The 16564-nt window shown below is 43.6% G+C and overlaps 1 protein-coding gene across 2 annotated transcripts in view; it reads right to left on the reverse strand.

Annotated features, from left to right (window-relative positions):
- LOC144607667 (polycomb complex protein BMI-1-like) overlaps window positions 1–16564 on the reverse strand; it is a 41760-nt gene that overhangs the window by 11287 nt on the left and 13909 nt on the right. For both annotated transcript variants that reach the window (XM_078424672.1, XM_078424671.1), the window contains 6 exons: window positions 14850–14978; window positions 8161–8257; window positions 7431–7486; window positions 7287–7337; window positions 3627–3735; window positions 420–462 (listed from right to left, as the gene is read on the reverse strand). In XM_078424672.1, coding sequence (XP_078280798.1) covers window positions 420–462; window positions 3627–3735; window positions 7287–7337; window positions 7431–7486; window positions 8161–8257; window positions 14850–14961 — 468 coding nt within the window. In that variant the 5' untranslated portion in view covers window positions 14962–14978. The remainder of the gene's footprint in view (window positions 1–419; window positions 463–3626; window positions 3736–7286; window positions 7338–7430; window positions 7487–8160; window positions 8258–14849; window positions 14979–16564) is intronic.

The raw sequence follows: 16564 nt of genomic DNA on the forward strand, positions 1-16564 counted from the left end.
GGGGGTTACTGTAGGGGTGAGCGGATCACAGACTCCTCTGGCAATGTGACATCTTACGATTTCACTGCCAATAACCAAATTACAGTCTAGAATTCCCATTCAAATAATTAAAAGGTTTTGTTTCTTAATCAATGTCACTGCCAAGAGGAAACGAATTAATGGATTGTTTACAAGTCTGCTAAGTACTGTTTACTTTCTGCTGGGCGGTTCGGATTATTAATAGCCTGCGTTTCTTTGATTACTGCAATTTAAAAGATGAGTCTGTGCGCGAAAACCAAAGAAATAAAAGTTGTTGCTCCATGTCTGATTTTTCCTCTTGTCGATATTTGCACCTTGCAGCAGCCGAGGTGATATTCTATCGGCATTTTAAATACAGGAAATTGGTTTAATAGTTCAGGCGCCGCCGCCAGCAAACTCACTTTGTCTGTTTCTTCAGTCTGTGGCACCTCTTTCTTTTCTGACCTTGAACACAAACACATTGGGACATTTTAGATCAAAAATATTTCAGGAAACACGAAGATAGGCAGAAAGTGGGGTACCATAGAACTCGTGTGAGCGGGTGATCGATGGTCGACGTGAAATCGGTGGGCCCCGAGTTGTCTGTTTTTTCTTTGTTGTATCTCCAAACTGAAATATATAATTGCTGGTGTAAGAAGGAACTGCAGATGCTGGTTTACTCCGAGGATGGACGCAAAGTGCTGGAGTAACTCAGCGGGTCAGGCAGCATCTCTGGAGAAAAGGGATGGGTGACGTTTCGGGTCGAGACTCTTCTTTAGGTGTCGCCTGTCCCGCTGAGGCACCCCAGAACCTTGTGTCTATTTTCGGCGTGAACCATCATCCGCAGTTCCATTCTACACGTTCAGGAAACAAGACTTCGGATCGTCCAAAGGAACAATATTCATCCGTCCATTCACCCCACGAGTGGTTCGCTGTTATACAGATATGTTAATCCCAAGTAGCATAACAAATCGCTCCACCGCTTTCTCACCGTTTGCAGCCAGGTTAGTCTCAATTACAACAGCAGCCAAGCAGTAAATGCGATGATTTGTAACTTTAACAAAATCAAAGGTCTGGTTTTTCATCAACCACAGTTTGCAGATAAATGGAAAATGATGTTAACTTTGGAAGACAAACAGATGCAACATTCAATTGACTTAATCGTTCATTTAGAAACAAGGTAATTACATTTAAAGCTTTTAACGAAAACGAAAATGGTTTTCAGCTTAGTATTGGTTTTAAAAACAGAAAATGTGGCGTATGCTTAACAACACAGGCAGCATCTGTGGAGAGGGAATCTAAATGAACCGGCATGTACAGTTTAAAACAAAACAACGTTGTTGGAGCCATGAATTGGTTTGATAAGTAAATGGAATGCACCAGTAATTAAAAGTGTATTTGTTAAAGGAAGTGGTGACCAGAGTAAAGGAGAGAAATTTCAATGAGCATCGAAGTTGATCAGTTCCATCATTTCACTTTAAATGAATGCATAATTTTTGATGATTTTGACAATACAACTAAAAATTGTTCATGGACTAATCATTTAATGTATGGAGCAATGTCACCCATATTTCCATTTGGCATTGTGGGAAGGAATTTGGCCCATCGAGTCAATGCTAGCTCTCAGAGCAATGCCAATGGCCCATTTATGTTTATGTTCTCGTGGTCTATTCCTTCTTACACGAGCACCAACACCAATATAACAGAGGCTAATTGCGTGTCTTTGGTATGGTGCGGGGAAACTGGAGCACCTTGGGGAAACCCATAAGTGATTGGGGGGGGGGGAACATGCCACACACTCCACATTGCCACAGATCAGGATGGCACCCAGATTGATGGAATTGTAGACACTAAACCTCTGCTGAAGGAGCAAGAAAGATTCCTCCGCTCTCTTGCCCTGCTTTAATCCTTTGACCTGCAGCTGATCTGGTCAATATCACGCCACTCTGAGTCAGATCCTTGCGTGAAATCAGTTCCAAGATTTCTCTGTATTTATAACTCTCCTAAGACTATGTCCCATGGTCTTAAAGATGCCACGTTGTTGCAGGTTCTAGCTTTCCAATGAACTATGATGAAAGCAGGCCTCATAGAAATATTACAGTCAATGGGAGATGCAGCAAATGGCTACGAACAAAACCATTCAATTTATGCAAGGACGGAAAAATGTTGGAAATGCAATACATGTGTAAAGGGATAACATGGTTCTCAGTATAACGACATTCATATTTTTTGCACCATTTGGTTGAATGAGTCTATTCTACCTGTCAGCTGTGCTCCATTTCCCCAACATATTGTCTCTCAGCACAGTGGCGCAGCAGGTGGAGCTGCTGCCTCACAGCGCCACAGAGCCAGGTTCAATCCTGACCTCGGGGGGTTGACTTGGTGGAGTTTGCACGTTCTCCCTGTGACCATGTGTGTTTCCTCCCACATCCCAAAGATGTGCAGGTTTGTAGGTCAATTGGCTTCTATAAATGTCACCCGTGTGTGCAGGGAACTAGTGTGAATGGGTGAGCAAAGGGTGGCATGGACTCGGTGGGCCAATGGGCCTGTTTCCATGCTGTGTCTCTTGAACTCTCTAAACTCACCCATCTCCTCCCGAGTATTGCCAACCACTTGCCAATGTACATCAGGGGAAATTTACTGCAGTCAACTAACCTAGCAACTTGCATGTCTTTGGGATGAAACCCACTCGGTCACAGAGAGAAAGTGCCATACAAACAGCACCCAAGGTCAGGATCGAACCCGGATCTCTGGAGCTGAGAGAAAGCACAACTGCAATGCCATTGCACCGCCCATACAATAATAAACTTGCTCACCACTGTCTGCCCTTGTCCTTTCACCCAAGAAAACCATAAATAGCAGAGTTTATTTGTACCAATGGATCACAATCGATCTCTTGAACAAGGAAGAGAAAAGAAATGTGCCAGGGGGAATATTCTGTCAGATGTTTCCCAAGGTCAGATTGTTCAGTCGGTCACTCCCCCCTCCCCCCCCCCCCCCCCCCCCCCCCACCTCCACCTCCACCTCCTCCACATTTCACTTATGGAAGTGTTTTTACAGTATACCCAGTGTTGCAATGCTAATTTTTTAGGTGCCGGAGCTGCCACTGTTAAATTCCCCGCTGGTTAAAATTCCCCACTGTTGATTTTGGCTTTTTTTACTCCGGGCAGTACTGCACCCCTGAGTATATCCAACATTCTGTGACCCTTGGTCATTTTACAGAACAATGTCCCTGTTGCATTAAATCCCAGTGGTATATGTGATTACAGTTGTCTAAATTCACACTGTTACTCTTTCAGCCAACAAAAGAAGGGGGTTCCAATTAAGTGTGTGGACCAATTAACCAGCAGACACCGGTTTAAACCGAAGACAGACACCAAATGCTGGAGCACCTCAGTGGGACAGGCAGCATCTATTGGAGAGAAGGAATGGATGACGTTTTGGGTCGAGACCCTTCTTCAGACTGAGGGTCGGGGAAAGCAAAACTAGAGATCTGGATGGTGATGTGGAGAAATACAGAACAAATGAGCAAAAGTAATGCAAAAAAAAAGTAACGATGATAAAGGAAACGGGCCATTGTCACCTATTTCAATTAACCACTTTTTGTCAGAAAGCACAATTAAACTTACTTGTTGCCTTCATAAAACTCTAAGGACAAACTAATGATTTCGTCATCTGTGATAATTCTTTTTTCTTCCTCTGTAACCTCCCCACGGTCTTCATTCGAACCATTCGTGACTGTTCAGGAAGAAGGAGAAATCATTGGACTCAGTTATACACTTGAGTTTATAATTTGATTATAATTTGATAGGGCCCTGCAGTTGTACACGGCCCTAGTGAGACCGCACCTGGAGTACTGTGTGCAGTTTTGGTCTCCAAATTTGAGGAAGGATATTCTTGCTATTGAGGGCGTGCAGTGTAGGTTTACTAGGTTAATTCCCGGAATGGCGGGACTGTCATATGTTGAAAGACTGGAGCCACTAGGCTTGTATACACTGGAATTTAGAAGGATGAGAGGGGATCTTATCGAAACATACAAGATTATTAAGGGGTTGGACACATTAGAGGCAGGAAACATGTTCCCAATGTTGGGGGAGTCCAGAACCAGGGGCCTGGTTGACCGTTGACAAAGTCTGTTGACCATTTCCAACATTTTAAAATTTTATTTCTGATATCCAGCATCTGCAGGTTCTTTATTCATTTTTGATAGTAGGGGGCATCACCCAGTGGTAGAGTTTTTGACTACATCGAGATCCCTGGTTCAAATCCAGATTCATGCTCATTTTATAATGTGCAGGCAGAGGAGATTAGTGCAACTTGTACTTAGGTTCAGCACACGCATTGTGGGCCAAGGGGCTGTCCTGTGCTGTACCGTTCTATGTTCTATGTTCCAACTTTCTTTCTGCACACACTTCTCGTTTGCTAACTCCATTCCTGGAAAGGATTTGTCTTAATTACTGTACTTGCAGACTTCTCTTCCGATCGTTCGCCTTGTCGTGGTGAAGAGGCTTGCGTGTCCCCATGATTCCAAGAGCGATGCCGTCGGAAGCACTAGCTTCTGGTCGGGCAACCCATGGCGGTAAGGTCGAGGATGAGGGTCCCGACTAAGAACGATCCAACGTACAAGACCTCAACGGCAGACCAGGCGGACAAAGTTATCTTGAACCCAACGGCTGTGAAGGCGGACGAAGCACTGCAACAGATCTCTCAGGTCCAATCGTCTTGGTTCCCTTGCCATTGGAATGAGTTGATAGATTGGTGAAGGACCTTGTGATTCTTGGAGTGCAACATCAAGTGCACGTTAAACAAACACACGCACAGGCGTCCTCGTTATGTGAGCAGCACAAAACTTCACTTAATACTTTCGGCGATGGGGGTTAGGGCGATGGGACGTGATGGCTGGAAGCCGCTAGTCAAGAACCGGCACATGGATGTGATGAATACTTGACTCAATCGCTACAACGGAAGGTAGACCATCATCCGCGACCTCGAGGGATAGCTACGACGACTCGCAGTCTATAGTCACTGGTGGCTTCAGGGAACATGTGATACCGTCAAACTCTAGCAGCTATGTAGGAAGCAACTGCAGATGCTGGTTTAATCTTAAGATAGACACAAAAAGCTGGAGTCACTCAGCCGGAGTGACTGGAGAGAAGGAATGAAATGAGCAGGTCTGGATTTGAACAAGAGGGAGACGATTACATAAGGAGTGACAGAGCAGGGAAACACTGAGCACAGAGAAACCAGTGTGAGGAGCATTGTTCAGGTCGAGACCCTTCTTCAGTCTGACTAAACCCTGGCAGCTGCTGCAGTCAGCTCGGTTGGTTGAAGGACCTGCGACTCAATAATGGGTACATTTATTCATAGACACCACATGTGGTTAAAAATAGTAAACCTGTCCTGTCTTGGTGAACAATGCTCCTCACACTGGTTTCTCTGTGCTCAATATTTCCCTGCTCTGTCATTCCTTATGTAATCTTCTCCCGCTTGTTCAAATCCAGACCTGCTCATTTCATCACGTGCAGGCAGAGGAGATTACTGTAACTTAGTATCAAGTTCAGTACGGACATTGCAGGTCGAAGGGTCTGTCTTCATCCTGTACTGTTCTATGTTGAGTTTCGTTTATTATTGTCATCTGTACCGAGGTGCAGCAAAAAGCTTTTTGCGTGCGATTCAGTCAGCGAAAAGACGATAGATGATTACAATCAAGCCGTCCACAGTGTACAGATCCAGGATAAAGGGTACAATGTTTAGTGCAACAGTGTTCAAATGCAGGATAAAGGACTCTTACGTTAAGTGCAAGATAAAGCCCAGTAAAGTCCAAGTGAAGATAGATCGAAGGTCTCCAATGAAGTAGATGGTCGGTCTCCAGATAGGATGGTTCAGTTCCTGATAACAGCCGGGAAGAAATTGTCCCTGAACCTGGAGGTGAGCGTTTCCAAGCTTCTGTACCTCTTGCCCGTTAGGAGAGGGAAGGCGAGAGAGTGACCAACTGGGGTGAGACTTTGATTATGTTGGTGGCCTTGCCGAGGCAGCGTGAAATGTAGAAGGCATCGATGGAAGGGAGGTCGGTTTGTGTGGTGGTCTGGGCTGCGTCTGCAGCTCTCTGCAATTTCTTGCGTCTTGGGTGGAGCTCGTCCCAAACCATGCCGATAAAATGCTATCTATGGCTCATCTGTAGAAGTTGGTGAGGTGTTGTAGACAATCTCTAAAACCTTAACAATGTCGTTCTTCTTCAACACAGTAGCTTGTTTGACCTTTCGACCATTGGTTTAGCCTGATGCAGTCACAACCTGAAACATCAACTTCAACCTTTTGTCTCCACAGACGCTGCTTTAGTTTAACATTTTGAGGCCCTGGTGATTGTTTGGGGTAGGTTTTGACCATGGAGTTTTTCTTTACATATGACAGTGGGATGGATGCAATAGACAATAGGTGCAGGAGGAGGCCATTCGTCCCTTTGAGCCAGCACCACCATTCAATGTGATCATGGCTGATCATTCTCAATCACTACCCCGTTCCTGCCTTCTCCCCAAATCCCCTGACTCTGCTATCCTTAAGAGCTCTATCTAGCTCTCTCTTGAATGCATTCAGAGAATTGGTCTCCACTGCCTTCTGAGGCAGAGCATTCCACAGACTTACAACTCTCAGACTGAAAAAGGTTTTTCCTCGTCTCCGTTCTTTGCCGACATTGAAAAGCCAGTGGAGAGGATGAAAATGTAATTGATGTGTCTCCCCATAAACTGAAACAGGAGCTAACACGTTCATCCTTGTGTTCAACATTAGGAAACCCCCGTAGCACAGACATAGGAATTTGTCCCCAGAACTGCAGCACTAAATGCTGATAGCTATATTCTGCACACTCTATCTTTCCCCTTCTCTCTACCTATTGTATTTGAGTTTGGGTTGATTGCATTTACATATAGTATTTTCTGTATAAGAAAATAACTGCAGATGCTGGTACAAATCGAAGGTATTTATTCACAAAATGCTGGAGTAACTCAGCAGGTCAGGCAGCATCTCGGGAGAGAAGGAATGGGAGAAGGAATGAGAGAAAGAAGGAATAGTATTATCTGACTTGACTGGGTAGCAACAAAAACAAAAGCTTTTCATTGTACCTAAGTGCATGTGACAATAATAAAGCTACACCTAACTTTTATGAATAGTGATATTTTCTGATGCATCATGCTATTCAGAGAGCTAAGGGGAGGGGAGGGAAGGGTTGGTTCACAACAACAGTATCATATTTGCAGGAACTATTAATCCTCCAATTCCATATAAACATTTACCATCTGCTGATGGGTGGGCTGAGTAGAAATCCCTCCGTCTCTTCATCTCATCTGTAAAAGAAGCAAAGTAATTGCAGAATGTTCAGATCCAAACCACCGAAATATGGCTTAAGATCGCAAACAAAGTGGCAGCAATTTTCCTACCTTTGAAAAGCCCCGGAACTAATTTATAGACTATATCTTGTAATGTTTTATCAGCCCTGTGGGGAACAAGAGGAGAAGTGGTTGTAGAAAAATGGAAAATGGCTTGTGAAGACAAAGAACATTAGAGCAGATCTATAAAACCAGCTTTGAAATTTTGGAGGATATTAAATCAAATTCGAAGAATTATAACTATTAACGCAGCACTATAGAAGAAAATTTGAGCATTTATTTCCCATAGTTAGATCCCATATACATAATTGTCATTTATTAATCATTAGTCAAAATATGACTCCCACCTATTGATTTTAATTTTTAAACGTAATACACAAGTGCTGGAGTAACTTAACGGGTCAGGCAGCATCTGCAGAAGGAATAGATAGACAACATTTTGGGTCAAGACCCTTTTCAGACTGATTCAATCAGAACGGTCCCAACCCAATACGTCTCCTGTCCATGTCCTCCGGAGATGCTGTCTGACCCACTGAGTTACTCCAGCACATTGTGTTCTGCTCATGCTTCCAGCATCCGCAGTGGCTTGTGTCTCTTTAAAAGTAGAAGTTGGACTTCACTGATGACAGGAACAAGCTTCGTAGTTTGCGTTCATTAAAAATGTGATTTCCTCGTCAATTAAAACGAGCAGAAAGATTTACTAATGTTCCGACAAAATAAAACATCTGACAATAAATCTCCCCAAACATGGATCCATACGATACCTGGCATCGGAACTCACCTAATGCTAAGAAGGGGTCTAGTTTTGTGCACCTGGACATCACAAATAGGACAATACTTGTTGGTCTCCAAGTAACGGACGATACAGGTTTTACAAACTGCAAGAGTTTAGACAAAAAATGACGATTATTAGATATGTAAAGTATATTAAAGTATTAAAGCAACATGATATGCCATTTTATAAACATAACCATAACAAACTTGACCATAACAGGTGTACGATGTAAGATAAAGGGACATAATTTTGCTCATAATATACAACACGTGTTCAAAGACGTACAGGTTTGTAGGTTAATTGGCTTGGTATCAATGTAAAATTGTCCCTAATCCCTAATAGTGATAATGTGCAGGGATTGCTGGTCGGTGCAGACTCGGTGAGCCGATGGACCTGTTTCCGCACTATATCTCCAAAATTAAAATAAAAACTAAAACTAAGTGTACAACATCATGGGCTGAAAGCCCCATTCCTGTGTATTCTTCTATAATTTTAAATGACTGATCATTTTCTATTTGTGTTTCGAATCAACTAACAATTTCTCTTTTGGTTTTGGCTCGGTTCAATGTAAAAGCCTTCTAACATGTTCAGAGGCATTGTTTAATTGAGTGATTGGGGTTCATTTGATACACCCATCTGAGAGTTTAAGAGAAAGACACATGTCAATATGAATTACATGAAACAATATTTTTAAGTATTCAGAAACAGCTAAAGATGTGTTGAGTTCATATCAAGAACACACACAGAGGCACAGAGTCTCTTGCCCAGTGTCGGGGAATCGAGGACCAGAGGACATAGGATTAAGGTGAAGGGGGAAAGATTTAATAGGAATCTGAGGGGTAACTTTTTCACACCAAGGATGGTTGGTGTATGGAATGAGGTGTCAGAGGAAGTAGTTGAGGCTGAGGACTATTGCAACATTTAAGAAACAATTAGACAGGTAGGTCAGGTTTAAAGGGATTTAGGCCAAACGCAGGCAGGTAGGACAAGAGTGGATGGGACATGTTGGTCGATGCAGGCAAGGTGGGCCAAAAGGATCGTTTCCACACTGTATGACTTTATTACTCTAATATTCCCTTTGAAAGAACAAGAACAGAGTCTGTACATTCTGGATCTCCAGTCTGTTCAGTAATTAGTCCAGGCTCACAACTGACTGATCGGTTAAATCTATCTACCCATTTTGACTCCTTAAAATTTTATCTCGCCCAATAAACCTTCACCAATTGCAGTTTTGAAATATACAATTTAAATCCTTACTCACTTGCTATTTCAAGGAAGGAAGGGTTTCAGATATCCATTAAAGCTTTAAACTCTTTAAAAACTGCAATGTTTTTGGATGGGGAAATTAGTTTCACTTGAGTCTGAAGTTCATAAATTCTAGAAGCAGAATTAAGCCATTTGACCCATTATCTCTACTCCGCCGTTCAATCATAGATGATCTATTTTTCTCACTCAAACCCATTCTCCTTCCTGTCTTCTCTCCATAACTCCAGACACCTTTACTAATCAAGAATTTGTTCACCTCTGCCTTAAAGAATTCCATTGACTAGACCTCCACAGCCTTATGAAGAAGGGTCCCGACCTGAGATATCACCTATCCATATTTTCCTGAGATGCTGCCTGACCTGCTGAGTTACTCTAGCACTTTGTGTCTATCTTCATTGTAAACTACCATCCTCAGTATCTTCCTACACATCATCTATCCAAGTTCTCCAGGGATACTATCTGACCTAGACACAAAATGCTGGAGTAACTCAGCGGGACAGGCAGCATCTCTGGAGAGAAGGAATGGGTGATGTTTCGGGTCGAGACTCAGGTCTGAAGAAGGGTCTCGACCCCGAAACGTCACCCATACCTTCTCTCCAGAGATGCTGCCTGTCCCGCTGAGTTACTCCAGCATTTTTTGTCTACCTTCGATTTAAACAAGCATCTGCAGTTCTTTCCTACACATATCATCTGACCTGCTGAGTTACTTTAGCACTGTGTGTCTTTTTTTTCACATTCTTTCAGCTTGGGGTGCATTGAGCAAGATTAGACTTCCCATGCAAACTGCGATCGCTTAGAGACAGTGTGGAGTTAGTGTCTAGCTTCAAGTTTCTGGGCACTCACATTTCGGAGGACCTAACATGGTCCAATAACACTGCTGCGCTGGTCAAGAAAGAACAGCAACGACTGTTCTACCTAAAAACACTGAAAAAGTCTGGTCTACCCCAACAGCTGCTGATGACATTCTACCGCTGCACCATAGAGAGCATCCTAACGCATGGCATCCCTGTGTGGTACCTCAGCTGCATGGAGGCAGAAAGGAAAGCTCTTCAGCGGTAGTCCATAGAGCTCAGAGGACCATCGGAACACAGCTACCAGACTTGGAGGGCATCTACAACACACGACGCCTCGGAAAAGCCACCAGCATCCACAAAGACTCTTCACACCCCTGCAACAGTCTGTTCGAACTTCTACCATCGGGCAGACGATACTAGGCCTTCTACGCCTGCACCTCCAGACTCAGGAACAGCCTCATCCCCAGGGCCATAGCTGCTATGAACCGGTCCTGTTGAGCCGGATGGTCACATCGCACAGTGATCCGGCACAGACCTACTTGCACTTTATTCTGTCTTAAAACTGTTACAATTTGTTTCATTGGGTTGCTGTTGTTTAAACTAATTAATTTATTGCATCGTATGGGAGGCGCATTCCCAATCTCGTTGTACCCCTGTACAATGACAATAAAGATATATTGTATTGTATTGTATTGTATTCTTAACTACTTCAGTGTCATTCACCCTTGAGTCTTTATCACAAAATTGTGATCAGCCATGATCGCATTGAATGGCGGTGCTGGCTCGAAGGGCTGAATGGCCTACTCCTGCACCTATTGTCTATTGTCTATTCACCCTCGACTAAATTTTCTTATGTTTTAACTAGAGAACCTCTCTAGTTTCATTCGCCTCAAAATAATTTCATTCGCCCTTGGGTGAACCATTCACCAGTTTAAGAAGCACTGGCTTAGAGTATGGCTGGGAACAGTGTCTGTCATCAATATTCAGCGTGAAATGTGACACATGGAAATGCTTCCTTGTGGCAATCAGTGAACTCAATCCGGCAACAAATTGTGGCCCGTCACATGATTTCCGCCGTCATGACAACCCGGCGCTGGACACCAAGCTGGTGGGGTTTGCACAGAGACAGAGGAGGCACAGGGTCGCATTCAGTTAAAGTTGTTAAAACCTTCTTCCAACGTTGCTGTCACGGTTTGCAAAATTCGCCTCGACTTGCAAATAGGAACATTGTTTGCAACACGCTATAAGATTATGCATTCCTCTGTATTTTCAAGTCTTTCGTATGATGGGTAATTAGTTTTGCACGGATCATTATAAATGAAACAACTTGTAAACACAGTGGCGCAGCTGGTAGAACTGCTGCCTCACGGCGTCGTCGACCCGAGTTCGATCCTGTCCTCGGATGTTGTCTGCGTGGAATTTGCACGTTCTCCCTGTGATGGCGTGGGTTTTATGTGGATCCCGAAGACGAACCAAAGTCCTGTGGGGTTGCAGGTTCATGCCCTCCCCCCATACCCCTGTAAATTGCCCCTATTGTGTAGGGAGTGGATGAGAAAGTGGGATCACATAGAACTAGCGTGAACGGGTAATCGCTGGTCGGCGTGGTCTCGCTGGACTGAAGGGCTCGTTTCCACACTGTATCTCTAAACTAGACTAAACTAAGCTAAACCCGCCGTTACTCCAGCATTTTGCGTCTATCTTCAGCCAAACCTTTGGTTCAATTAGGCCATACTTATGATCCGTCTTTATCTCTGTGCTTGCCAACAATAAACGCTTCAAAATGGACTAACAACCTACACAACATTTCCAAACGCACTGAAAAACCTCAGTGCAGGAGCATTTGTGTGTTTTAATTTTCCCAGGTGGATATAATATTTATTATATTAAATAAGCTTTATTATTACGTTTGATTCAGGGCACCCTTCAAACCCGTGAGGTGTTTCATTCGGAGATTTCTAAAACGCTGTGGATGTTAGATGCCCGCAAAAGTGTCTTGGTTGGGACGTGGGACATGGGACGAGAAGATGAGAGATCGCAGGAATCAAAATAGTTTTACTCCACATAAACACATTGTGGCTTCATGGCATTCCAGAGAGTTCCGTAACAAATAGATAACTTAAAAAGTCACGTGAGAATTGTAAGCGGTCAAGTCAGCTACACACAGTGCAGTACGTAGCGTGGACTCCATCGAAGAGAGGTAATAAGGTGATTTTTTTTAATGGAGAACGAGCCCAGATGGCAATGTTTACGTTGATGCAATGTCATCGTTGTTCGCTATTTCAATGTATATTCTTGGGCATCTGTGAGCTATTTCAAACCTGTAGTTTAATTTGCGATTGAGATTGTTTAAAGACTTGCATCAGGTTGTGAGATTGTAACCTACGTCTGTGTTACAGGGTCATATTTGGCAGGAGTATCAAATTCATTGTTTCAGCAAAGGTGTTCCTTCAGTTTGCAAAATAAAACCACCAGACGTTTGACATTGATCATAGGCGCGGAACAAAATCTAGGACCCGTCTGTTTATTAATCATCTAGAATATTGACACGCGACAGCAAATCTATGGCAATCTAATTATCTGCGGAATAATACACGTTTTAGATGTATTGAAAAGTAAAGCTATTGAATAGGATGACTTTGAGTCGTACATCCTTAAATGATGGAAATGGATGTTGATCTTAAACAATAACGCAATTAATGGTCTACAACTAACATCTCAAACTAGATCGAATAATCTTCAAAGGTCGTTTAAATTATATGATTCCATTTCTTTGTCTGGTTGTGTGACTTATTCGGATACTTTTGTTCCTCAATCTAAGTCCAAATTTTCATGCATGAAGTGCAATTAGTCTTGAGTTTGGCTTCATTGTATTTATGTATAGTATTGTCTGATTTAATCAGATAGCATGAAAAACAAATATTTTAAAAAAAATTACAGGTGGACACAGGAAGCTGGAGTAACTCAGTGGGACAGGCAGCATCTCTGGAGAGAAGGACTAGGTGACGTTTCGGGTCGCGACCCTTCTTCAGACCCGAAACGCCACCTATTCCTTCTCTCCAGAGGTGCTGCCTGTCCCGCGGCGTTACTCCCCAGCTTTTTGTCTCTATCTTCGGTTGAAACGAACATCTGCAGTTCATTCCCATTCTTTCAATTATACCTCTGCACATGTGACAAGAATAAACCTAACCCTTGTGGCATTGTTGGTTTTCGTTATCTCTACAAATCGTTTCCCATCGACTACTGGGATAAACAAATGTTCTTATTTGATTCCAGACAGATCTTTAAATTGCAACTAAATGTAACAGTATAGAAATTAATGGCCAATTAAATGATGTAACAAAAATGGCCAGGTTACAAGGTGAAAATCTGCACTCGGTAATGAATTTCATCATTACACATTTAAAATGCGATTTAATACCAATAATTAAATTGGGGCAAATTTATCTTAAAAATCCCAACTGCAATGTAAATTTAAACGATGCAAGTGGACAGAATGACACCCAGTCTCAGCGATATTGTGAAATTAAACTATTTCAATGAATATGTGTGATTAAAAAAAAATACCAACTGACTATCTACTGGCGATTGGGAACAACTTTATGGTCACAGTCTTTTGCATGTGTCTGTCATGTGCACATTGGCCAGGTTTGAACGGTGAGAGACGCTTGGTACCTTGCTGGGTAGGTGAGATTCACAAGCGATTGAGCAGAATGGAGGGATTATACGGACCTCACCAAGGAGCCGAACAAAGCTCCAGCTGTTCCAACGCGTCACATGAAACGTCCGATCGTGTTGCAGCTTTTGTTTTTCTCCCTACCTCGAAGGACGTGGGGGCGAGTTTGGGGTGATGGCGGAAAGTCAATGGTAATGGAGTGTCGTTGCAAGGACGGTGGCGGAGCTCTGTACCGGATTCCACTCGTGAAACTCCCTGAATGGGCGTTTGGCGGCCCATTGGTACTATTCTGCTAAGGTGAATGGCGGAGCTCAGGGACGCACTGAAGCTCGGTGCAGCCAACGCCAAGGCTCTGTCGGGAGAGGACCACAGTTTAGGGTCCTTCTGCTGCTGGACATGGGGGGTGGGTGGGAGGGGGGGGGGGGCAGAGTTTGGGCAGTGTGCTGGAGACGCCCCTCAAAATAAGGGAAGGGATTTCACGCTAGTGAGCCACATGCGTGGCAAGGGTACGGGGTAAAATTGCGAATTGGCGAGTGAATTCAGTAAAATTCAGTATTGAACAAATGTAATAGCCTCCGAGAATTTCGGATGGAGTTTTTTGTTTTGCACGGTATATCTATTGTAAAGTCTATTTTGAAATATTTTTAGAAAGTACGGAACTCCCGAGTCCCACCTGTTTCACGATTCACAGAGTTGTTGATCATATCCAACAAAGACACCTCGTGATGTTAAGAATGCAATCAGGTGAACTACTGGGTCATTCGGGGGGGGGAAAAGGTATATTGCAACATATATATATATACATGCGATTCGTAACTTTAAAAAGAGTGAAGCGGCTTCGAAAACGAAAACGCCTTGGTTATCTTCTCAAATGCACCTCGCGTTAAACCGTGACAAGCCAACTGACTGAGAAGTTGGAACGATTTAAACATTAAAAAAATGCATGCTTAAAATGAACTCACATGAGTGTAGACATTCTATGATTGTTGTGGCGTCTATAAAATATCCCCCGCACAGGGCACACATCAGATGAGGGTTCAGCTCCGTGATTTTGATCCGAGTAGTTCTGTGCATTTTAAATGCAGGGGACTCTGGAGAGATAAGAAAGTGACTTACATTGACGCACTGGGTCAGGGGTAAAAGATGCCGTCCGTGTACAAGTCTGGTATCAATATTCAGAGGAGGTTCATTAAGTCGCCTCTCGCAACAATTAGAGTTTCAAGAAAGCTCTCGACCCAAAACATTGCCCGAAGAAGCGTCTCGACCCCAAACGTCACCTATCCAAGTTCTCCAGAGGTGCTGTAGATAGGCACAAAATGCTGGAGTAACTCAGACTGAGGAAGGGTCTGGACTCGAAATGTCACCCATCCCTTCTCTCCAGAGATGCTGCCTGTCGTTAAGTTACTCCAGTATTTTATGTCTATCGTCGGTGTAAACCTGCACCTGTAGTTCCAATAGACAATAGACAATAGGTGCAGGAAGAGGCCATTTGGCCCTTCGAGCCAGCACCGCCATTCAATGTGATCATGGCTGATCATTCTCAATCAGTACTCCTTTCTACACTTCTCCAGAGATCCTGCCTGACCCGCCGAGTTACTCCAGCACTTTGTGTTCTACGGAAGATTCCAGCATCTGCACTTCCTTCTGCACACTGCAACAATCCTCCCGGTTAATTTCACGTTGAATTCACTCTTAACTTCGACACAATAGCAATTTCTGAATTCCAAGCATTGTTGACGCGTGTACTGCGGGTTGATTCAGAGAGCCTTTAAATAGAAGATAGACCGACACAAAATGCTGGAGTAACTCAGCGGGACGGGCAGCATCTCAGGAGAGAAGAAATGGGCGACGTTTCGGGTCGAGACCCTTCTTCAGACTGATGTCTGGCAGAGTGGGAGGTACATAGATAAGGAAGTGTACAGAAAAGGAAGGGGAATGGAGATCAAGGAAAATGTAGAATAGAACTTTGCTAGTTTGGAGAAGGTAACAAAGCCAACGGAGATAAAACGTAGTCGGAGACAGGAAAGATTGGTCGGAGAACCGGGAAGGGTGGGTGGGGGGGGGGGGGGGGGGGGGGGGGAGGCGGAGAGAGAGGGAAAGCACGGGTTACTTGAAGTTGGAGAAGTCAATGTTCATACCGCTGGGATGTAAGCTGCCCAAGGGAAATTTGCGATGCTGTTCCTCCAATACATTCTCAAAGCCCATTTTAAATAGATGAACGAAATCACGTTTTTTTTGTGCGTGTGGGAAAGACAGGCTGTGTACACACAGACAGGCTTGGGCTAAAGCTACGTGAGTGAGAAACTAGAAATATTTTAACACGCAATAAAATATTGCAATGCCCTGAAATGAAGTAGATAGACACAAAAATACTGGAGTAACTCAGCGGGGTCAGGCAGCATCTCTGGAGATAGAGGGTGGGTGACATTTCGGGTGGGTTCCCTTAATAAAAGCGTTGTAATAATTCGGCGGGCCGGGCAGCATCTGGTGAAAGAGAAGCGGGTAATGTTTCAGGTGAGTTTCACCACGCTTCTTCCGATCACTTCACAATAACATGGACATTACAAGCGTTATCGCTGGAAGCTTAATTAACGCAATCAGGTAACGCCACAGTAAGTAGACTTGATAGAACCTGCGTTTATAGAAAACCATATCACTGTTCACCGTGAGTTTAACA

The sequence above is a fragment of the Rhinoraja longicauda genome, chromosome 29, assembly GCF_053455715.1.
Source record: "Rhinoraja longicauda isolate Sanriku21f chromosome 29, sRhiLon1.1, whole genome shotgun sequence".
NCBI lineage: Eukaryota > Metazoa > Chordata > Chondrichthyes > Rajiformes > Arhynchobatidae > Rhinoraja > Rhinoraja longicauda.